This window comes from Equus asinus, chromosome 15, assembly GCF_041296235.1.
Source record: "Equus asinus isolate D_3611 breed Donkey chromosome 15, EquAss-T2T_v2, whole genome shotgun sequence".
In the NCBI taxonomy this organism is placed as follows: Eukaryota; Metazoa; Chordata; class Mammalia; order Perissodactyla; family Equidae; genus Equus; species Equus asinus.
The window spans coordinates 23,463,697-23,488,395 of NC_091804.1; the positions used below are offsets into that span (position 1 = coordinate 23,463,697).

General features: G+C 51.0%; 1 protein-coding gene across 2 annotated transcripts in view; it reads left to right on the forward strand.

The window, feature by feature from the left end:
- Nucleotides 1-1,472: 1,472 nt before the first annotated feature.
- The window catches only part of HCK (HCK proto-oncogene, Src family tyrosine kinase), a 39,750-nt gene continuing 16,523 nt past the window's right edge, over nucleotides 1,473-24,699 (forward strand). Inside the window, exons 1-5 of one of the 2 annotated variants that reach the window (XM_014845051.3) lie at nucleotides 1,473-1,938; nucleotides 17,415-17,532; nucleotides 20,263-20,305; nucleotides 20,671-20,770; nucleotides 21,602-21,700. In XM_014845051.3, coding sequence (XP_014700537.1) covers nucleotides 17,416-17,532; nucleotides 20,263-20,305; nucleotides 20,671-20,770; nucleotides 21,602-21,700 — 359 coding nt within the window. In that variant the 5' untranslated portion in view covers nucleotides 1,473-1,938; nucleotide 17,415. The remainder of the gene's footprint in view (nucleotides 1,939-17,414; nucleotides 17,533-20,262; nucleotides 20,306-20,670; nucleotides 20,771-21,601; nucleotides 21,701-24,699) is intronic. The other variant, XR_011494612.1, reaches the window with a different exon arrangement.

The window sequence follows — 24,699 nt, forward strand, 5'->3', positions numbered from 1 at the left end:
TTTCTCACTCATGTCCATAAGGGGACATGGTAGTGTGAAGTTGTGTGCAGTCTAGGAGTCAGTGACCAGGGGAATGGATAAGTAAACTGTGGAGGTTGTAGACAATGACCTTCAGCAACGTGGCTAGATAGATAGCAATAACCGCGATGGAGTGGGGAAAAAAGCACAAAATCAAACAAGTACCATTCAAGTACATTAGACATACAAGTAAACACTACCTATTTTTTAAGTGCATACATGTATTTAAGCTCATATACCAAAACATAAGAGCAGGGTCATTATCTTTCTCATTCATGGATCTGTCCCCCCCGCCCATCCCCCCCAGGGAACATCTGGTCGTGTTTGGAGACATTTTTGGTTGTCATACCTGGGGAAGGGGGTTGCTACTGGCATCTAGTGGATGGAGTCCAGGAAGGCTGTTCATCATCCCAGCGTGCACAGGACAGCTCTCTGCAACAAAGAATTATGGGGCCCAAATGTCAACTGTGCTAAGGTTGGGAAGCCCTGGCAGTGAGAGCCCAGGACGCTGCTGCCGAATGAATGAACGGATGAGATGACAGTGGCCTGAACTGGCTTGTAGCAGTGGGAATACGGAGATGCAGGGGGATTCCTGTACATTTTGGGGGTGTGTTTGGCAGAATTTAGGGTGACAGTCCCTCTCCTTCCCAGGAGTAGACTGCTCTGCCCTTGCGTGGCCCTGGGCACATCTCTTTCATCTGGGGCCTCCAGCAGCCCTCCAGCCCGACTTCCTGCCCACTCAGCTTTCCAAGCCCTCTGAGCTGCCCGGAACCGGCCGGTAATGAGCCAAGGCGGTTCCCGCGGGCGAGGGACTTTGCATGGCGTTTGAATAGCGAGGGGCCTGTGGAGCGGAAACCGCTGACCACAGAAGGGCCCGAAGGCCTGGGACCCGGCGCGGGGGAGGGGCTGGCTGGAAGGAGGGGGTTGGAACGGCGGCGGAAACACATCGGGAGGCTTGGGGGGCGTTCAGAACCCTGTGAGTGTGACGAGGGTGGGGTTAGAACCCCCGGAGGGTAGGTTTGGAGTCTTTGGGTGGGCGGAATTAGCACCCTGGGGGGCGGATTAAAATCCTTTGGGAACAGGGTTGTCATCACCCACGAGCGGGATCAGCAGGCTTGGGTTAGGGCTATAGGTCTTGAGGGCTGGAACCGAGCGTTAGGATTCCTCCGTCCGCCGGCTTAGAATCCTTGGAGGCAGGCTTAGAAGCAGGCGGTGGGCCAGGTTAAAATGCCTTCAGACGTGGCATTCAAAATCCTTTGAGGCAGAATTAGGATTTTGGGAGCAGGAGACCCAAGAGATCTCGGGGTTCTCGGAGGGCAGGCAGGTTAGATCCCCGGGGGTGGGGTTTAGAATCTTTGGGGGCCCAGAATCTTTTAGGGCGTTGGGAGGCGGGATTAGAATATATTAGGGGAGGGGTTGGGATATTTGGAGGAGGAGACGGGGTTAGGACCTCTAGGGGACGAGGTTATTACCCTTCAGGGATGGGGTTAGCATCCTAGAGGGCAGGGCTAAAAAAAAAAGTCCTTAGCCGGCGGGCTTAGGATCCTGGGAGGTGGGGAAGGAGGTTATGATCCCTGGGGTGGGGTTAGAACCGTCGGAGGCGGGGTTAGGACACTTGAGGCGGGGTTAGCATCGCTCGGGACAAGGCTAAGGCGCCCAGAAGACCCGTGGACGCCACCGCGTCCCTGGTTCCAGCCCCGGCGCCCCGCCGAGGCCTTGAGGCGAGTGGAGGGGACCCGGCCAGGTCAGGGCGAGAGGCGCCCGAGAAGACGCGACACGGAAGCCCCAGCCTCTTTTTCTCGAAAGTCAGTCCATCTTTCTCCGGGACGGACTCCCCGGGCCCCCGGGGGCTGCTGAGCTGGGGGGGCGCTCGAGCTGCGAGGATCCGGGCTGCCCGCAGGAGGAGGAGCGGGCACCCAGGTGAGTGTCGCGGGCGGGAGAGGGGGGACACCGGCTGGTGAGCTCGGCCTGAGGGAGCCGGGTGGTGGGCAGGGCTGGCTGGGGAGCAGCGCGGGTAGGGAGGGGAGAAGCGACCGTCGGCGGAGCAGCGGACAAGCGGTGGGATGAGGGGCCGGATCGGGGGTGGCGGGGAAGGTGCCCAGATGAGAGGCAGACCGGCCGGCTGGGAACCTGAGAAAGCCCGAGGGTGTGACTTGACGCTCTGAGCCGCCACTTCTCTGGGCCCTCCAGGTTCCCCTTCTGCAAAAGAAAGAAAAAAAAAAAACAGAAGGAAGGGATGGGGCTTCACGGCGCCAGGGAGGGGAAGGCCCTTACGGTTCTTGGTGGGGGTGGGTCACCGGTCACAGCGGGTTGGCAGCGGGTCGTGGGGAAGGGGGCAGCTGGCTGGAGGCGTGACGTGCGAGCCACACCCAGGCGGGGTTGCAGCTGGGTGCCCTCGCTGCGCCCCCTCCACCCCTGCTAGGCCCGGATCCCCAGCAGGTCTAGGTCAAACCCCAAAACCTCACGGACAGACCACAGGATATCTGCCCCACGGCTTTCTGTGAGACCTTGGGCAAGTCACTCTCCCTCTCTGAATTCCAGTTTCCGCATCTATCAAATGGGGCTATTAATTCTTTCCTCCAAGGCTGCAGTGAGCTCCTGTCCCTGAGAGAGAATTTAGAGAAGTGGTTCAGGAAGGCGGCTTCTGGGAGCAACCTGCCTGTAGGCCCTTGGGCAGGGGATCTGGCCCTTCTGTGCCTGGTTTCCACAACTGTAGGATGGGGATAATAGTAATAACGGCTCCCTCACAGGGTTGTTCTGAAGGTTAGATGGAGTTACTGGAGGAAAGCCCTTAGAGCGCCGCCTGACATTTACAAGCTTAACACTTGTTAGCTATGGTCATAGGTGTTACCGTCTAGCCCAGAGGTTCCCAAACTGCAGCAGTCCATCAGAGTCACCTGGAAGGCTTGTGAAAACAGATTTAAAACCCTGACCCCAGAGTTTCTGATTCAGCAGGTCTGGCACGAGACCCCGAGAATTTGCATTCCCAAATGGTGCTGATGCTGCTGGTCCAGGGGCCACACCCTGAGAACCACTGGTGTGACCTCTGTCCAGCCCGGAGAAAGACCTCAGTGGATATCAGTTCCCTTACCCCCGGCTTTCTCTTCACTATCCTTTTTGGAGGCTGGGGGTTAAAACACAGAAAAGTGAAGAGAATAATAAACTAAATATTCCAGGAACCCACCATCTAGAATTAACAAATGTGAATGTTTTATCATGTTTGCTTCAGATTTTTAAAAAATAAAATTACCAGAAGTAACAGATAAAGTTGAAGCCTCCCCACCTTGTGTTCCTTCTGTCCCGTGTCTCTCCCTCCCCACAGGCAGCGTCAGGAACCAGAGTCCTCCCAGTCTGGGCCTTTATTAGTTTATTGCATTTGTATGGAGCCTAAACAATACATAGTATTGTTTTCTCTATTTTAAAGATCCACAGAGATCTTTAACTGAGAGATTCTTCTGCAATTTCCTTTTTTTCTGCCTTCCTGTCGCTAAGTTGTCAGGATCCAGCCCAGGGTGAGAAACAGAGGTCTGGCTCATTTCTTCTAACTGCTGTGGACTGTTCCAGCAAGCGGCCACCCCACCTTATTTCTCATTCCCCTGTTGATGGACATCAGGCTGTTCCAGGTGTTCACTACAACAAGCAGTACGGCTAGGACCCTCTGCTGTGTGGCCTTGGGCACATGTGTAGGTGTTTCTTGGGGAAAACGCCAAGAGGCTGGATGGCTCTCCAGAGGGGGCCCCTGTGACCCTGGCGTTTTGTGTAGGAGGAGGACTGAGGTGTGGGAGGGTTACCCAGGGAGTCTGGGCCAGAGAATAAAGAAGAGTCTGCTTCTGCTGATCCCCCCACCCAGCTCTCTCTAGACTCAGGGCCACCATCCCAGGTCTTAGGTTCTCCACTGCAAGAGGGCAAAGATCATCTGCCGCCTTCGCTGGGCCTGACACTTAGTAGGTACTCAAACAATGAAAAAGCTGAATAACAAACCTTTTAGCTTATTTTTTATATCGTCTTCTTTTCTGTGCATTTTTTAATTTAATATACTTAGTAAAATGCTGCATATACAATTTTTATCCTACTTATTCACTGAGCATTCCATTGTAAGCGTTTTTCTGTGCGATTTAAAACATCCTTGAGTTTTTAGGGCCACACAGTATTCCACTGTTTGGATGCAACGTAGTTTGTTTAACCATTCTAGCAAAGCACTTTTATGGGGTTGACAATATTTAAAAATATTCTTTGAGGTTAAATTCACATAACAGTATAAAATCAACCCTTTTAAAGGGTTCAGTGACATTTAGTACATTCACAAGGTTTTGTCACTGCCACCTTTACGTAGTTCCAAAACATTTTCATCACCCCTAAAGGAAAAAAAGACTCCTATTCCCCGCCCCCAGCCCTCGGCAACCACCGGTCTGCTTTTCGTATCCACGGATTAATTTATTCTGGACATTTCATATAAATGGAGTCATACCATATGTGATCTTTCGTGTCTAACTTCTTTCACTCAACATATGTTTTCAAGGTTCATCCCACATCATAGCGAGTGTCAGTATTTCATTCCTTTTTATGGCTGAATAACGTTTTATTGTATGGCTATACCATACCACAATTTGTTTAGCCATCTGTCCATCTATGGAAATTTGGGTTGTTTCCATCCTCTGACTATTGTGAAGAGGGCTGCCGCGAACAGGTGTGGACACGTATGCATTTGAGTACCTGCTTTCAGTTCCCTTGGAGTGGCATTGCTGGGGTATATAGTAATTCCATTGAACTTTTTGAGGAATGGCCAAACTGTTTCTCACCATTTTACATTCCCATCAGCAACAGACAAGGGTTCCAATTTCTCCACATCTTCACCAACACTTGCTCTTTTCCTTTCCTAAAAAGCATTGTTGTTATAGCCATCCTCGCGGGTGTGGGAAGCGTGACTCTTAACCCCACCCCAACCCCGCTGCTCTCTGGGAGCCCTCACCCCAGAGAGTAAGGAGAAGGGTGTCTGTACCCGGGGACTGGCCGGGACTTGGCCTTTAAACTCTTCTGGAAGTAAGTCCTGGGAAGGCACAGACATATCTGTCTTGTAAACCACTGTGTTTCTAACACCCGGCACCTAGCACATAGTAGGGCCTCAAAAATATTGGATGTACGAATGTTGAACAACCTCTCCCCTCCCTTGCCTGAAATATTTCCACACACGGGTGTTTTCCAGTTGACCCCACACAGTGATTCTTTTTGACTAGTTGATAACGCTTAAACTCAAGAGAGCTCACATAAATCTGGATTTTTGTCTTCTCTTGAAAAATTGGAAGAGTTGGCAGCCCTGGGACAAGAACCTCCATCTCCCATGCTCCTCTGCTGTTCATTCATGGCAGCATTACTGAAGCTGAAAAGGGGCTGCCCTGTGGACTGCACCTGAGCTGTCCAGTTGGCAGTACACTTGCCAGGGCCACTTTCCTCATGCGGATGACCCTGTGGGCCCCTATAGCCATTTGAGTTTTCAAGCCCTGCCCTCCAACCATGACAAGGCTTCCCTTTTTCTAGAAAAGGAATATCAGGCCCAGAGAGACTAAGTAACTTTCCCAAAGTCACACAGCAAGGTAGAAATACAATCTCTCTTAGCCTCTGTCTTTCTAAACAAACCCCTACAGCACTTTGATCCCCACCCTGTTTCTCCAATTTCCCCCAGCCCAGGACTGGGAGTTTTAGTGTACCTTCAGAGCCATGGTAATGATGCAGAAGAAACCCTTACTCGAATGTAACTGACCCTTGTTCTTGGCCAGTGCCTGTGGCCACATGTGTTGTACTCTGTCTCTGTGCCCTCTGGATGGCCCTGCACTGGGGCTTGCATTCCTAATTCTGCCCTAAGATACCTGCCCGAGCTCCCACCATCCACCTGGAGTCCTTTGGCCCAGGAGACAAAGATGCAGCCAAGAGAATAGGAGATCATCCCTCACCTCTGCCGGAGATATGGGGAATAGTGGACAGAGCGAGCGCTAACGCCACCTCAAACAAGCTGTGGTGCATTGGACAAATTCCTTTACTCTCTGAGTGTCAGTTTCCTCATCTAAAAGTGGGACTAAGACAGCCAGTACCTCACAATTCGTGCAGTACAATACCTTTGATGTTAACACACACAAAATGATGCCCCGTATTTTGTATGGGTATGTAGGTCTTAACTTGAGTTTCCCCAGAAACAGACCCTGGAAAAGATTTCAAATGCATTGACTATTTAGTTTCTTTGGGAGCTGACCCCAGAGAACCCAGGGAGGGGGGTAGGGAAGTGAGCCAGAGAAGAGAAGGCAGCCAGCAGAGGTCTGTGAGCCAGCCAGTCACCACTCAGGGCTCCTGGAGCTCAGTCCCACAGGGATCTCCGGGAGCCTCTCTCCAGAGGTGAGGGAACTGGGATATTTATCCACCTGCTACTGTCACTCACTGGTTGAGGCTGCTCCCGGGGGGATGGTATTTCTCTAGCACTCACGCTTGCCAAGCTCATGGGCAGAGCAGGCACCACTGGCCACAGAGAAATCTCTCGGGCAAAGAGGTGCAGGTGCCGGCAGTTGGAAATCCAGTGAGAGTGTTCTGCAATGGTGAAGGGTGGAGTGATGGGGCCGGGCACCGCCGGCCTCTGCTTCAACAGGAGCATCTGTGAATGCAGACGCAGGGGCTGCCTGGAGGGACGAAGGGATGGCCGTCGAGGGACTGTGAATCCAAGGATACCTTTTTTGATCTGCAATGTTTTTATTGTTAACAAGGACAATGTACTGTTTTACTAGGTGATGAAATGTAATTTAAAAAACAAAATGCATACCCTCCAAAGCAGAAAAGAAACTGGGGCTCTGTCAACTCTAAAAGAGCTGTCAACAGTAAAAGGGTCAGAGCTCGCGCTGCTGAGGTTTCCATTGGTGGAGGACACACTGGGGGCAGCTGACCTTGGAGCATGACTGGAAGTGAGAGTGAAGAGTTGCCCCTGGGGCGAACTGGCCACCACTTCCGGTCTGAAGGGGGCAACTCAGTGCCAGTCAAGGGAAGACTGCTCCTCTCCAAGCAGAGACGAACAGACACAGCCCCGCGCAGCTTAAACACACACGCGTAGCTCCTGTTTAGATGGGGAAACTGGGGCACCCAGGAAGCTAGAGGGATGTCATTCAATTATGCAAGAGTTTATTGAGCACCTACTGTGTGCTAGTTTCACACACGGGGCTGCAGCAGCATACAAAACCATCCTTACTCTTGTGTGTCTTACATCCTACGGGAAGACAATGATAAATCCATAGGTGATACACTAGGTGAGTTAGTGCAGGGCCTGGAGGAGCAGATTCTCAGAGAGGTTAAATGTGCAAGAAATTTGTGAGAGGGCACGCCTGTGGGAGAAGCGAGGGGAGGCGGGGAGAGGCATCAGATGGCAAGGCGTGCTTGACTCCAAGTGAAGAAGGAAGGGGAGGAGGGAAGGAAGGGAAGAAGAAGGGAAGGGAAGGCGGGGTGACTTAGACTGCAGTGCAGTTCTCAGGAAGCCTTGGCAAGGCTGTCGAGGAGCCTTGGCCAAAGTGACCGATCAGAGGGGCCCCTGGCACAGGCCTGCCTCAGTGTCCCCGCGAGTCAGCCATTGGCTGGGAGCAGCCATGGCAACGGTGATGGACTTCAAAGCACAGTAGCTGGGGCCATTGGTCAGTTCCGCTCTCTGCAGTTGGAGATCTGAGGGACCCATTCTCATGGCTACCACGTTAGGTAGTGGCTAAAGCTGTGAGGAATACAGCTGGGAAAGGGCTAGAAAGTGACGGGAGTCGGGGGCGGGGTTCCTATCTTAGCCAGGGTGATGAGGGAAGACCTCTCTGAGAAAGCGAGATCTGCAAAGAGATCTGGGCGAAGTGAAAAAGGCTTTCTAGGTGAAGAACATTCCAGAAAGCAGCATGTGCAATGGCCCTGAGGTGGAAGCATGGTTGGTGAGTGAAGAATAGCAAGAGGCTAGTGGCTGGAATAGAAAAATCAGGGAGGGCTCGAGGGAGACAGGACTGAGGGGAGCCTGGATCACGGGGCCTTGCCAGCCCCTGAGGGGACTTGGGCTTTTATTCCAAGTGAGACGGGAACCCTAGGAGGTTTTGAGCAGAGGAGGAACGTGACCTGACATGTTTTAAAAGGCTCTTTTATCTGTAAGAGGCAGAATGGGGATCCAAACTTGGCTTTTTCTAACTTCAAATCCCAGCCTATATTTTCCAAACTTCCCTGCCCCTTGCCTACCTTAGAGGTAAGATTATTCTAAGGTGGTTCACAGTTGCCCCTGAATTCTGGAGCTGACCAGGTGGCCTGAGGCTCACATTGAACATGCTAAGAATTTAGTACGTTTGGAACAAGTAGCTGGAACACGTGCGTCTCAGAGCCAAGCCTCTGGCCAAGTCAGGCGAATGACCGGCCCGAGTTCCTCTTCAGGCTGTCGCTATCGTGTAAACCAGGGCACAAGGCTTGCCCTCTCTGGGGCTGCTGCTCCCACTGCATAACGAGGGTCTCTCCAACCCCTCCTGTTTGCAAAGTCGAAGTTGTGAGTTCTTTGAGCAGAAAGAAGCTGAGGGTCAGAAAGGGGAGAGATGAGGAGTCAGAGGTGACCCCCAAATATCTGTTAGGGGCTAGAGCCTCTTGGGGGTTTGGGTGGTTCCTTCAGAAGACAGGGATCCCAAAGAGAAGAAGCTGTGGGGCTCTGCAGCCCTGGAAACTCCGTGGGAAATTGGGCCCTGCTCGGGGAGGCTCTTCCCCCACCCCATGGCTGAGCTGTCCCGAGAAGGGAGAGTTCCTCTAACCGAACAGTCCTGAGCCCTGGGCCCCCCGGCGGTCTGCCTCCCTAAACTTCCTGTTTGGGTTCCTCATCCCCCTCCCCCCTCCCCCACTGCAGCCTCTGAGAAGGAGAGTCAGGAGAGTGGGGTTTCATTCTCCCTGCCACTGACCATCACCTGGGGACCCTCTCTGCCATGGCCCTCCATTTCATCAGCTGAATAGTAGGTTCCTAATTCTGGTCTCGCTGACTTCAGCCAAGTATGGTCAGGCCTGTAGAGGGTTGAACACAGTATGTTCACTCCACAAACGTAGATGGAGGGTCTAATACATGCCAGGCGCTTTCTAGGTGTGGCTTCAGGGCCATCAGCTTCTTGGGGCCTACAGTCCACACACCTTCATCTACTCTACTGGCTCTAGTCCCCTCTTTACTTCTCTTCTATCAAAACCTGCTGTCAAGGAAGTCTTTGCCGTAAACCATTTACACTTGAGCATGAATTGCAATCCCTCGTGAGAATTCCCTCCGCACTGGGCAGGACTCTTCGAGGTTTAAGAGGGCCAAAATCCAACTCAAACTGGCTCAGGCAGGAGAGGGAGGTCATTGGAAAGTCCATGAGCCCATCCGCTTCAGGCAGGGCTGGATCTAAGGGCTTGGGAACCTGTATTTCTCCATTTCTTGGCTCTGCTTTGCAACTGCAAGCCTCTTTTCCAGCCAAAGGCCAACGGATGACTCTCACTGGCCTGGATTGAGTCAAATGCTCATCTCTGATTCTATTACTGCCTCTCTGATGGGCCAGCCTTGATCACGGACCCACCCCCATAGCCAGGGGTTGAAGTCAGGTCTGCCCCAATCCATGAATTGGGAACACAGGAGAGATGGTTCCCTAAGGAAACCTGTCATCAAAGGAAGGGGGAGCAGATGCTACACAGGAAAGAACTACAGCTGTCCTCTTCAGAGAACTTCTCATCTGACATCTCACTTCCTATTTGGAGAAACTGAGGCTGAGAGAGAGGTTGGGACTTGCGTGAGGTCACACAGTGAGCTTGTGGCAGAGGTGGGCCCAGAACCCGGGGCTCCTCACCCCCAGCCCTCGCAGGCCTCTGCTTGAGCCTTAAAGCTCCCAGAGAATCATCTGCCGCCCACCTGACAGGATGCTCAGGGACATCCTTGACTCTGAGGGGGCAGGAGGAGTCTCCGGGGCCTGGCAGCCAGCGTGGTGATCATGAGAAGCAGCCGGGGCAAGCGAGCTGACCTTTCTCCTTTCCTTCCCACGCAGCCTGCAGAAGCTGAGGGGGCGAAGAGCGGGTTTCAGGTTCCAGGAGTTCAGCAGTGACCCGAGGAAGTGTCTTTGCCAGGGGTCAGCAGTTCTAAGCTAGTCTGGGGCCCGGCGGGTCACTTCTGCTCTCAGAGCCTTGTTTGCAACCACAATACACAAGAAATATGTGTTCAGATGTTTTAAAAAGCCTTTCACATCCCTGTCACACAGGACCTCGGCCCAAGCCTGAGAAGCAAGTGCCTCCTATTTTAAAGGGAATAAAATGAAAATGAGGCTCAGAAAGGGGAAGTGACTTACCTAAGGTCACACAGCCAGTCAGTAGCAGAACCTGGATCCAAACCCAAGTATTCTGACCCCAAGTTCAGCCCTCATTCCACTACATTGGTGGGTCTCAAATTTTGGTGTGCATAAGAACCTCCTGAAGAATTGTTAGAGACGCAGATTATAGGCCTTCTCCCCAGAGACTCTGGTTTATTCAATCCAGCGTGTAGCCCAGGAATATGTAAGAATCAGTAAGGAATATTTGGGTACAAGTGGCAGAAATCCAATTCAAACTGGCTTAGACAAAATTGAGAATTTATTTGCTCATGAACTAGAAAAATCCTGAGGGTTAAAAGTTGCAGGTATAGCTGGATCTAGGTGCTCAAAAATGTCCTCAGGAATCACTTTGTCTCCATTGCTCAGCTCTGCTGTCCTCTGTGGTGGCTTCACTTTAAGGCAGCCTCTCCCTTCATGATGTCAGGATGGCTCCCAAGAGCTCCAGGTTGCTACATCTCAACAACCCTTATAGAAAGAGAGTGCCTTTTTCTACTTTTTCCAGCAAAATCCTAGAGCAGACTCTGATTACCTCAGCTGGGATCATAAGCATTCCAATAGCCCAAGCAACCACTGTTGGTTGCCAGGGGGACATGCAATTCTCTGATTGGTCAGGCCAGTACCAAGTTGTCAATCCCACAAGGCAAGGGTAGGGTCAGCCCCCTGAAGCCCCAGGCACTGAGTGGGAGAAAGCTGGTTTCCCAAAGGAAAGTCCAGGCATGCTTATCAGAAGAGGGATGGACGCTGCAGAAGCAAGAGCAAAAGATGTTCACTACGCCAGTGCTTCTGAACCAGAGCGATCACGCGAATCACCTGGGCCTTGTTAAAATTGGGGATTTGGGAGGCGGGGCCTGAGCTCTTGTACTTCTAACAGCTCCCTATGATGATGATGCTGGTCCTCACACTGGCCACACTCAGAGGACCCAGGCATTCTGTTACCTTTCTGACTCACTTCAAGCCACTCTGTTACAGGGCATCTGAAGTCCCCACCAAGCAGAGAAGCCCCAGGCTATGTAAACCTCTTCCCTCATCCTCTCCCCACCCCCACCCCGTCCCATGGTTCCCAAACCCATCCAAACACCAGCACCAACTATTTGGGGACCATTCATTGGCATGTTGCAGACTCTGCTGCCAAATCACACTTGGAGAAACTGTCCGTTCTGTCCTTCCGTGACCTTTATATGAGGACCCACATAATAAATTCTCTTTTGAATTTAGTGCTCAAAAAAAATGTGTTTCTGGGGCCGGCCTGGTCATGCAGCGGTTCAGTTCACACGTTCCCCTTCAGTGGCCTGGGGTTCACTGGTTCGGATCCCGGGTGCAGACCTACACACAGCTTGGCAAGCCATGCTGTGGCAGGCGTCCCACATATAAAGTAGAGGAAGACAGGCATGGATGTTAGGTCAGGGCCAGTCTTACTCAGCAAAAAGAGGAGGATTGGTGGCAGATGTTAGCTCAGGGCTAATTTTCCTCAAAAAAAAAAAAAAGAAAAAAATTGTTTCTATCAACAAATTTCCAGGTTTTCTGGGATTTTATAGCGACAATATACAAGTTCCCATTTTTATCTTGGCTACTAGGAAGCTCAGAGATAAATCTAGGACCCAATGGCAGTGGCGGTCACACCCTGGGCCTCTGGTTCAATATTTCCTTTCTAAATGGTGTAGCATAACTGTTTTTGAGTCTTGAAGTGCTCTGCATGTGGTTTAATACTATAAACTCCCTCAGATCCTTTTTGGAAGTCAGTGGTTCTTTGGAACATTCTTGACTTTCCCTAAATCTATATTCAAATCCTCCCCATTCTTCAAAACCTAACGCATTATCCTGTTGCTCAATTACTATAAACAGGTTGCTTTTTCTGTGAACATACTGACATACACAGGTTAGTGGCAGAACATGGACATATATCCATTTTACAAAAATGGCTTGATGTTGGATATGTTTTGCAGCTTGCTCTCGTCTCTCAGTAAGTACCTCAGCAATCTCTGCATCGCTCGGACCATCTGTGCTGATCCCCAACAGCACCTTTGCACGTGGCTTGGGAATAACCTTCTCTCTGTCCAGTCTTCCCTTCTCCACTCAGTGTCTGGAGCAGAAGCCACATCCTGATGCTTTTACTTTGGACTGATTACACAGAGCACGGGCTCTGGGCATGCATTTATTTACCAGTTGTGCATTAGGCTCCTACTGTATGCCCAGCAGGCGCTGAGCTAAGTGCTGAGGGGCACAGACATGAGCAAGGCCAGCCTCTGCTGTGCTGCAGTGATGGGAACATTCTGTGTCTGCACTGTTGAATACAGTAGCTTTAAGCTACACACAGCTATTGACCACTGGAACATGGCAAGTCCTAACTGAGATGCGCTGTATGTGTAAAATACACACTGGTGTTACCATAAAAAAATGGAGTTCTCCTGGGGCCAGCCGCCTGGCCAAGTGGTTACATTCGCGCACTCCACTTCGACGGCCCGGGGGTTTGCCTGTTTAGATCCCGTCAGGCATGGACCTACACACCGCTCGTCAAGCCATGCTGTGGCAGCATCCCACATACACAATAGAGGAAGATGGGCACAGATGTTGGCTCAGGGCCAATCTTCCTCAGCAAAAAGAGGAGGATTGGCAATAGATATTGGCTCAGGGCTAATCTTCCTCAAAAACAAAAAAAGGGGTTCGACGCAATGCACACAAACAAGCCAATTAATTACGGCATCAGCTTTTGGGAAAAGAATTCAGCTTTGTTCTGTGAGATCGATCTGCAGAGAGATAAGGGGCGTGGGCCCTCACATCTGTCTCCTTGATTCAGGATTTGGGACAAAATTTAAGAGGTGAGGGAGAACAGGCTGGCACGTGGAAATGCTGGTGGGACAGATTTTGATTGGTGGGCTTCAAACATTTATGGTGAGGTTCTAAACTTTTATCGTGAGGTGGGGAAGGAATTTTAACACCAGATCTTCCCGAATGATGGACCCCTTGCTTCCAATAAGAGTCTGACTTTTTATTTTTATTTTTATTTTTTAAAGATTTAATTTTTCCTTTTTCTTCCCAAAGCCCCCCGGTACATAGTTGTATATTCTTTGTTGTGGGTCCTGCTAGTTGTGGCATGTGGGACGCTGCCTCAGCATGGTTTGATGAGCAGTGTCATGTCCGCGCCCAGGATTCGAACCAACGAAACACTGGGCCGCCTGCAGCGGAGCGCGCGGACTAAACCACTCGGCCACGGGGCCAGCCCCAAGAGTCTGACTTTTATGTTCCAGTCATGTTCCCATCCCTTGGTTCTGTGGGGAGGAGAATCTGTACTTAAACAGTCATTTCAGGTGAAGAATTTTTCTTCTGCACATGCTCTGGCTATGCGACTTTGCAATTTTTCTGAAAGACAATTTCTTTTTCTTTTCTTCTTCTTCTTTTTTTTTTGCTGAGGAAGATTCGCTCTGAGCTAACATCTGTTGCCAATCTTCCTCTTTTTTCTTGAGGAAGATTGTTCCTGAGATAACATCTGTGCTAATCTTCTTCTATTTTGTATGTGGGTCATCACCACAGCACAGCCACTGATGAGTCATGTAGGTCAGCACCTGGGAACCAAACCAGGCTGCCAAAGTGGAGTGCGCTGAACTTAACCACTAGGCCACAAGGCTAGCCCCGAAAGACAATTTCTCAATTACTCTGTTGATAAGATGGGGTCAGTTGAACTTGTCCTGGAGGGCCTGTGCTTACAACGGGAATTGAAGAACTTAATATGAAAAAAAAAAGAATGTAAAGTATCTCATTGATAATTTTTATATTGATTACATGTTAATAATTTTGACATATTGGGGAAAAATAAATATATCTTAAAATTAATTCACTTGTTTCTTTTTACTTTGAAAAATATGTCTGTCGAACATTTTAAAATATCTATGTGGCTCACAGTACATTTCCAGGTCTAGTGGCCAGGAAAATGAGCGTTTCTGAGGCCCCTCCACACCAGGCAGTGGAATGCTTCTCTTGGTTTAGGAGGACAATCATATTTTATGTAAATTTGACTCCTGCTGGTAGGTCCCTTTAAAAACACCACACTTTATTGTGCAAAAACTGAACTAATGGGAATTCCCTATTTTGAAAAGTTAACTTCCCAAATGTTGCACTATCTTTAAGCTTGTGGGCCAAAGGATTGCAAACTATGCTTGCTTCATGCTGCAGGGCAGGGCCACGTTTGCTAGTCAACAGAATGGTGATGGTTAACATTTCTGTAGTGCTTCTTACATTTATTAACTCACCCTGCACTCACCACCACCCTGCCAGGTGGAACCCCACCATCCTTTTCTCAGAGGCAGCCTGGCCTAATGAATGAACACAAGGCCTTGGGAAACCCCTCCCTCTGAACCCTGCAGCCCTCTTGAATATGTAAATTGATCATGTGTTTTTGGGTTTTTTTTTTTTTTGAGGAAGATTAGCCCTGAACTAACATCTGCTGCCAATCCTCCCCTTTTTGCTAAGAAAGACTGGCCTTGAGCTCACATCCATGCCCATCTTCCTCTACTTTATATGTGGGACGCCCACCACAGCATGGCCTGACAAGCGATGCCATGTCCACACCGGGGACCCGAACTGGCGAACCCCGGGCCTCCAAAGCGGAATGTGTGAACTTAACCACTGTGCCACTGGGCTGGCTCCTGATCAGGTTAATAACGTTTAATAGGCACTCAGACAGGTGGAGGAAGCGGACCTACATCACGCAGCAGTGCTCTTCCCAGAACACCCCTGCATTGATCAAAATATATGAAACGGGGCCAGCCTGCTGGCGTAGTGGTTAAATTCACATGCTCTGCTTCGGTGGCCTGGGGTTCGCCGGTTTGGATCCTGGGGGTGGACCTACACACCACTCATCAGGCCATCAGGAAGATGGGCACAGATGTTAGCTCAGGGACAATCTTCCTCACCCAAAAAATACATATATATGAAACGTAATATAATTTTATGTCATACAAAACCACACAATACGCTATTTTATTTCCCGGAACTGTAATACATATGTATCACAAATCAGAGAGATGTTGGTTTCTATTTTAAATGCATACATAATATATAAATATATAATATATTATAATTATAATATATAAAAATTATAAATAATATAATATATATAAATATATAATATATAATATAAATAATAAATATATAAATATAAAGCAGTGATTAATTGCAATGATTTTTCAGATTAATGATCCAGCACTCCAGGAGTCTGAACTGGTTCCTTACTTTATTCACAAAAGGCAAATGAAGCAGAAATTGCTTAAATCTTGAGCTGGTAAATTGTTCCCAATTCCCACTAGGACAGAAAAAAATATCCTTGTAAATAAAAAGCATCTTTTTTTTTTTTAAAGTAACTCCCCTAAGCCTAGGAATTTGGGATTTTTTTTTCTTAAACCACAAATACGTGTTTATTTTAACAAGATAAGTATAACTGAGTCCTAACTGCTTTAGAAGAAAATTGCAATTGTGCAAAGATGAGGAAAACGATCACTTCCTTATGTGGCGGCTCTCAGCCTGTCTTCTCAGCAAATACATGTGTGCCTTTGGAGAAAAGGAATGAAATATGTCTGCGGCTTTTACAATTAAGTTTTGACTCCCAACAAGGGAATGTGTTTTCTTTAAGTGTCTTTAAATTTAATGAATCCATCAGCAAAATCTGTGAGCTCTACCGCCAAGATGTCCTCCGAATCTATTCACTTCTTACCTCCTCAGTAGTCACCACCCCAGGCCAGGCCACCATCATCTCACTCCTGGACATCCCTGCCCTGCTCCCTACAGTCCACACTCCACCCAGCAGCTGGAGGGATTTTTTTAAATGCAAACTGAATCCTGTCCTTCTCCCGCCTAAAACTTTTTGTGGTTTCCCATCATCCTTAATTAAAATCAAATCCAAATTCCCCACTGGCTGAACAAGATGTGGCAGCCTCGTCACATACCCTCTGCTCCACTGCCTGCAATCTCCAGACACGATGGCCTCCTTTCAGTGCCTTGTTCTCTTCAAGCACGTTCCAGCCTCAGGGCCTTTGCACTTGCTGTTCTCTCTTCCCGGAACACTGTTCCCTCAGAGTGCTACATGACTGGCTCCTTTGTGTCATTCAGGCCCCGGGTCCAACATCACCTCCTCAGAGAGGCCTTCTGCAACCACCCTGTCCGAAGGGGCCTGGTACAGGTGTTTCTCATCACATCCTCTTTTATCATCCTCACGCTTTTCACGAACTAAATTTATCTCGTTATGGGTATGTTATGCTGTTTCTTGTCTGTGTCTCCCATTCATCTCCAGTGTGAGCACCTGGAGGGCATGAACTTGCTTGTCGTATTCACCGTTTAGGAAAGTGCTCAAGAAATGTTTGCTGAGTAAATGAATGAATGAATGACCAAATAAGGCCACAAGAAAGAAAGGAAGGAAGGAAGAAAGAAAAAGAGAGGGAGGGAGGGAGGAAGGAAGCTGTTATAAGGCAATTATAAAATGATGCGAGGAACAAGGTGCCTTGACTCTTATTCAGCTGGATTGTTTAAGCCACATTATGTGACCTCATCCTTGTCATTAAATTCGAAATGGTCATTTATTCTGTATTAATAGCACAGCTTTCCTTTACTGTTTCTCCGAGCCTGGCGCTGTGCAGAGCAGCGTCCCCCTCCCCCCCCCCCCCCAGGCTTTCTCTGCGGTTGCCTTAGCAGCCCTGCAGCAGAGCTGGGGCTGGGGAGCAGGGGAGCGGCGCGCGAGGTGCTGGCGGGTGGAGGGGCCGCCCAGCACGCACTCTGCCCTGCGGCTCTACCTGTTGAGTTTCCATGACCCGCGTGATTTATCCTCTGAATAAACTCCCCATCGTAGCTGGACCATGTCAACTTCTCGGCTCTGTGCGGGCACGTGGCGGATGGGGAAGCCCAGAGGCGTCGAGGGTGGGAGGAACCGGGCTGGCAGCGGGGGCAAGACGTGGAAAGGCCTGAAGGAGCCACCTGGGGGCAGGGAGCCTGGACCCCAGCGTCGAGGACGCCCCTGCGTGGGGCTCGGGGCGAGCGGGCTCACGTCCCTTCTCTCCGCCACAGGATGGGGTGCGTGAAGTCCAGGTTCCTCCGCGACAGAGGCAAGGTCTCAAAGTCGGAGCCCGGCGCCAACCCGCACAACCCAGTGTACGTGCCGGATCCCACGTCCGCGGGCAAGCGGGTGAGTGGGGGACGACGGGGACCCGGCTGCCCCAGGCTCCCCCAAATGGCCCCACCGGCTCCTGTTTTCCCAAGGGTGAGCAGGGTGTGCTTGGGGTGAAACGGAGCCGCCAGGGTGCTCTAACCCTCCAGGATCCGTCTGCAGGGAGCACCCAGAACAAGGCCGTCACTTCTCCTTGCCCTGCCCAGGCCTTGGCCCATGAGCCCGGGCTCCAGCGACCAGTGAGCACGGCCAGCCTCCAGCCTGGGCAGCAGCCTGAGCAGTGCTGAGTGACCAGTGACCAGACTAGTAATAACAGCTGGTAAAGCAACGACAGTGATGATAGCGTGAACATCATAGCCATAACTGTAGTAACAAGTGTAGTGAGCATAGTAACCACAGTGCTAGTGGGAGGCTGAGAGCAACAGCGGCAGGAGAATAGCATGAATAGTCAGTGAAAGAAGCGGGACTGCTAACGGGGGTGGGGGGCGGTGCTTACTCACTTCTCTGATGCTCATCCGGAGCTCCCAGGCCCCCAGGCGCTGTCCTAGGTGCTGCCCGGCTATGAACACCTTTACTCCCCACGGCCATCCTGTTGGAGGTCACTATTTTTATTAGCATACCCATTCTGCAGATGAGACACAGAGAGGCTGAATAGCTTGCCGAGGTTCACATGGTTAGTAAGGGGCAGTGCGGGGGCCAGAGGACCGGCGGCGGGAGCGAGAGTCCTGGAAGCAGGAGCCGAGGGCTAAGGACAGGCCTGGTGGTGAAGGTGGTCGTGATGACACGGTGGCAGCAGGAGTAACGGGAGCAGAAGTTGCCATGATGGAGCACCGTTAGTAACGGTGGTCGTGACAGTGGTAGTCAGAAGAGCAGCACCGGTAGTGACATGGTAGTAACAATCACAGGACTAGCAATGGTGAGTGCGGAACTACCGGCAGCAGGAACAGCTGGCACAGTCGTGACCATTCTTGGACACCCGCTACATTCCGGGCACTGGAGTGAGGTGTCTCCACATCATTAATCCTCCAAAGGCTGGGAGGCCACTTTACAGGCAGGGGACTAAGCGCAAAGAGGATCTGGCTCCCCGCATCAGACGCGGGGGAAGGGGTGGAGCCAGGTCTTCCTAACCCTGAGGATGGGCGTCCTTTAGTCCGTCCCCTGATCTGAGGTTGTCCAGGGCAGCATGCCTTGCCTGCTGCCTCCAGAGGAAGGTGTGCGCTCCTTCCTGGGGTGGCCCCTTAGTTCTTCCTTGTATTGAAGGGAGGCTTGTTACCCCATAATCCTCACTCCTTGATGCCAAACCTACCCCTTAGCACTGCCCCAAACGCATCTGCTCCCTTTGTCCCGTGACAGCCTGTAGAGATTGAAGGCATAGCTCTCACCCTCACCCACCCACTCCTGCTAAATGCTCTCTCACAGGGGGTGGATTCCTGACCTCTCTCCATCCTGCTTGCTCCTCTCCAGGCATGATGCCTACAACAGGACTGATTTTAGGAATGGGCGATTAGTGGAATAGTCACCTCCCTCCTTCTGACATTCAACCTCTACTAATACAGCCTGAGGCTACTGGACTTCTCACACTGGTGACATCCTAGCTGATGTCCTAAACCTTAAGTCACTCCCAGGTCTGCTTCTCTCCCAACCTGCATGACCCTGGGCTCTCTCTGTTCCTAGGACTCCAGGTTCTCAGGCTCTCTGAGACCCTCTAGCTTGTCATTAGTGGGAGGCAGAGTTTTCTCCCATTAGTTTTTGGTTGTCCTCTTTGAGCAACAGACTTAAGGGGTGCTGTTACCAGCTGTTCATCATTCCCCTCTCTGTAAGTTCAAAGGTTAGGTAGTAAGGGTTCCGAGGTCAAATCAGTTTGATAAACATTAGACTAACCAGGCTACTTCCCCAGAGGACTCCTAGAGCCTCCATGAGTCTTTGTAATGAGCATCGTGAATCTCCCAGAAAATGCTGTCCTTCTCAGTGTTCTCCAAACCCTGCTTCTTTAATGTTTATTTATGTGTGTGACACACAAACACATTCTCCTTGAAAACAAGAGTCACAAAGTCCAGTTAAAGCTCCAGTTCCTACTGACCCCTACCCCCTCCCCAGAGGTGTCAACTGTTGTGGGTTTGGTGTGGACCCTTGCAAAGCTTTTTCTATGAATTTACACTCACGCGTGTACAGTCTGTGTCCACAGAAGGCATTTAGGATGTGTGTGTGTTTTATACAAAGGTCTCATATTTATCATCCTCAAGAACTAGCTTTATTCTTGGAGAGATGTATCTTTGAGGTCCGGCTGTGTCAGGAATGAAGCTTGCCCTTCCTCCTACAAGGGCTGCCTAGAGCGCTCCTGTTTAGATGCCACCTCCCCTGTGGATGGACACTGAGGTTGTTTCACAGACATACTGGAGCCTGTGCTCATGGGATATGTTGGCAGACCTAGGGTTGCTTCAAACATACCTTGGAAAATGCTGATGTAGACCAACCCCCTCACTGTGTGTCAGGGGAAAGGCACAAGCCCATGGCCTCCAGTATGTCCACAGCCGAGGACAGACTCCACAACCCAAGAGACCTGCATCTTTAGTGGCTGTGCCCCTAATGTGCTGTGTGACCTCGGGCACATTGCCTGCCCTCTCTGGGCCTCCTCCCATGACACGTGGGGCTGGGATGAGATGCTCTTGAGTACCCTTTTGACACAGACCTTCCATGGCTCCCCACACACTATTGGATTCATCCCTGCCTCGCATTTCTTCCCCGCAGTGGCCTGACAGCAGCAACAACAACCCCCCCGGACACACAGAGGGTGAGTATCCAGCAAACATGTGCGGTGGGGTCTCATGTGATGGAAACGATGAGGTTAGGTCCTCCATCAGAGCTTGGAGCAAAATCCCAAACAGTCAAAACCACCCTGGAAGATCCCCTGAGTTGCCCTCGAAGCACTTTGTTCAGGCTGTTGTGTTTCTATAACCCTGTTCAGTGACACGAACAAAACACGGTTCACTTTACACTCGGGACTCGCACCCAGCAGGGCAAGATGCTTGCTGCTGCCGCGAGACAGACACATCCACGCTCGCGGGCTGCGTGCCAGGGGTGGGGATGGGAGGCACCCAGGTCTGTGGGCGCGCTCAGGTAAGGCCTCGCCGTCCCATGTGTCTCTCTTCCTTGCAGGTGCTGAGGACACTATCGTGATTGCCCTGTATGATTACGAGGCCATTCACCACGAAGACCTCAGATTCCAGAAGGGGGATGAGATGGTGGTCCTGGAGGAGTGAGTGCCCATCCCTTTCCCCCTAAGACATACCTATCTCCGATACTCAGTTATACTCTTTTTGTGCTTCAATTAAAAAAACTGATAGACTATCTTATACTAGGGTGTAAATGACTGATGAGAACCTGGTCACGATAGAGGAGGAAGGGTTTGCTGTTAACCTGGGTGAAAGCCACAATAAAGGGGCTTGTGTATTTACTAATGGTGCACGTCCAGGCGAGGATGAACAGGTGAAAGCGCTTTCTCAGGGAAGCCTTCCTTGGGCTCTGTGATTAAGCTACAGGCTTACCTATAGACCAGACCCTGGTGAGGTGACTTTGCATTCAGAAATCCTCGGAGCTCGGAGTTTGCTCCCTTCGATCTCCTACAGTCTTCACCATCAGTGGAGTAGTGTCCAGTATGTGCTGGGGCCCAAGGATGGGAGTGGTTATGCCTGGTCACACTCTGGAGCCCACTGCCTCCAGCTCTCGGCCCCAGCTGAACCACCCTGTCTGTCACGGGCACAGGGCCCCACCTGGGGCATGGCAAGTGAGGCCAAGGCCTAGAGTCCAGGGAAGAAGGGCGGGGCAAAGACCTGGGGCTGTGGGCTGTGAATACAAGGACAGGGCTTGGTTCCCGACCCTCGGATGCACAGTGGGGGCTATTGTAAAGATCTGCCCCCCCCCCCCCGATCAAGGGGCACGTGCTGACACCCAGGACAGTAGTGGCCCTGCCTCTCACCCCCTCCATCTTCCTGGGGTTGGGAGGTATTCTAGGCCAAGGCTGGGGGCCCCAAGAGGACCAGGGTTAGTCCTACTGCCACCTGACCCTTTGCCCCCTCCTGCCCCTCAGGTCTGGGGAGTGGTGGAGGGCTCGATCCCTGGCCACGGGGAAAGAGGGCTATATCCCGAGCAACTACGTCGCCCGCGTGGACTCTCTGGAGACGGAGGAGTAAGTATTCCATGTTCCTGCCCTCCAGAAGGAAGCCTGAGCAAAGCCGGCCTTGTTCCTCCCTCAGGGCCTTTGCACTCTCTGTCTCCCCTGCCTGGCACGCTCTTCCTCAGGCTTTTTGCCTGGCTGCCTCTTTCTCACCCTTCGGGTCTCAGAGAGGCCTTCCCTCACCACCCTCAGGGAAGACAGGCAGGTTCCCTCTGTGCCTCTCTCTTTCACAGAAACCTGTTTCATTACCTTCTGAACACTTCCCACTAGCAAAAACGACCTTATTTCTTTGGTTGTTTGCATGCTCACTGTCTGCCTCCCCGCTAGAATGGGAGCGTGTGAGGGCAGGGACTTGGCAGCTGCTGCATCTTCAGCATAGGCTGGCACACAGTAGGTGCTCAATAAATATTTGTTGACTGAAGTATACAGTCATGGCAAGGAGGGTCTTCTGAGAGGCGAGCCAGTCATCCCTCATTTGATTCATTCAACCAACATGAGCTTGCGCCTCCCCCAGCCCCGTGCCAGGCAGAGGGCTTCTAGACAAATATGACATCTTCCTGTCCTCAGAGAGGTCCTTGTAACCCATCATTCTTGGCTGCCAGTTCTTCTTTGTGTCTATCTTGACTCTTAAAACATAAACAGTTCGTCCATCCATCCATCCATGCATCCATCCATCCGGTCATCCAACAGACACTTGTTGAGCACCTGCTGTATCCCGGCCCTATTCCAGGGCTACCTCCTGAGCCGGACAGCGCTCCTCCCTGGAGATGCTCACAGTGTGGGGCTGAGATTGACCAGGAAAAAGATGACTACACTGTAGGGGGGCAGTAGATCCAATTCAGGACCACGGTCAAAAAGACGAAAAATGAGAGTCCCCATGTTTTTTTCTCCTCTGCCTCCTCCCTCTGGCTAAATGGTATTGAGGGTTTGGGAGACTTGCCCGTTAGAAATTAAAATGTTTGGGCTTCTTCCCATCTTCAAGTCGCCTTCTTAGTGCACATGAGACCTCTTGGCCTATGAAATGTCCCCTCTTGTGGCCGTGAGGAAGCTCCTCTCCCCTCACTGACCCTGCTGTTCTGGACCTCCACACAGCACACCCCCACACGCTGTGGGGGGGCTCTTGGCTGCTTATGTCCCCTTCTGGGCTTTCTCCTGGGGCCTCTGGGCTCTGTTCTTCCCTTCCAGGCCCCAAACACTTAGAGAATCCCAGCACCGATCTCAGCAGCCTCAGAGGAGGCACGGCTGGCCTTACTCCTCAAAGGCAATATAAGCGTTCAGTGAAAAAGGCAGCATGCAGACAGTAGTATTGTGGGTTATTTGCAAACAAAGGGGATAACCTCAATGGGTGGTTCTCACACTTGAGCGCATCTGCGTCACCTGGAGGCTGGTTTCTGGGCCCCACTCCCGACTGTCTGGTGCATGATTTGCACTTCTAACTAGTTCTCAGGCGAGGCTGATGCTGCTGATCCAGGGGCCCCCGCCTTGAGAACTGCTGACCTAGATACACACATCAGTCTTGCAGTGCGCCCACGGGCCCCTGTGTCTGCGTCTGCATCAAGAAACTGCTAGCAGAGGGTGCCTCTGGGAAGGGCAGGGGGGCCCTGGGAATCAGAGCAGGGCGGAATCTGCCCTCCTCCCCCACCTTGTAATAGGCTATATCTTCAAGTGTTTCAGAATGCAAATGGTGTGGAAGGACCTAGAATAAAGAGTGAAGTCTTCCTCCCACCCGTCCCCAACGAGCCACTTGCCCTCCCCAGAAGCAACCAGTTTCTTGTGAGTCCTCTGAAGTGCTTTCCACTTGTGTAGGAAAATCCATACACCCCCTTTGCTTTACCCACGTGGGAGCCACCACACACACTGTTCCGCTCCCTTTGCTCAGGTCTTCCACGCAGCGCCTAGAACATCTGCCTTCCTTTTTACAGCTGCCGAGTGTCCATCATGTAGATGCCCCACCGTCCCCTATCAGTGGTCACTTCAGTGGCTCCCAGTCTCGTGCTGGGGTGAATCTCCTTGTGTCTATGACGTTTCTTCCTTGTACGAGATCTGTGGGATAACTTCCTAGGGGTGCACTTGCCAAGAAGACAGTTTGCCCTGTGCACCCTCCAGCGTTGCTTAGATATTTTACCATGGTGTGAGCCACCTTACAAAATGAAAGCAGAGAAGCTGGGTGGGCTGGGCGGGCAGTGCGGCATGGCGATTAAGATGTTGGACTCCAGGGTTAGATTGCCTGGATTTGAATCCCGCCTCCACCACTTCTCAGCTGTGTGACACAAGGCAAGTTACTTGCTCTCTCTGTTCCTCAGTTTCTTCTTCTATAAAATGGGGATAATGAAGGCAACAATTTCATGGAATTGTTAGTTGGATAACAAGAACTCGACGAATGTTAGCTGTCTTTCTCCCCCGGTTGATACAGAGGAAACAGAGGCCCAGAGAGGGAAAGCTACTTTCTCAAAGTCACTCAGCAGGTTTGTGGCAGGGCCAAGCCCTGCTGACCTCTGGTCTGGGACTTTTTCCATCATAGTAAGTGAACCATTCCTCACTCTACTGACGGGGGGAATGGATTCGGCGGTGGCTGCTGCTTGAACTTTTCTACCCAATATCTCAAATATCCAGGGAGAAAAAAGAAAAGATCCAGAGATAGGGCCCCAAGTATAAAATTATTTGAAACCTCACCTTTTAGCTTAGAAATTCATGCCGGCTTTATATTTGACTCTGTGTACACAGAGGAGGGTGAACAAGGTGAGGACCTCCACGGCCCTCGGGATCGTCATGTGTTCCTGTGACATTGGCAGGAGGAAGCTTTTGACAGTGTTCTTAAGGCTGCTGCATCTTCCCGCTGTCTTTCAGTTGGTCACCGTGTCCCTCACACTGGGTGCTGCTGGGATGGCCGTGGGCATTTTGCATTTGTAGTGCTGGATTCTTTTTCTTAAAGAAAGCTCCCCAAGTTACACACGCTTCAGTCTCAGCAAACTGGATTCACTACTGGTAAAATGTCTGTTTGAATATCAAAA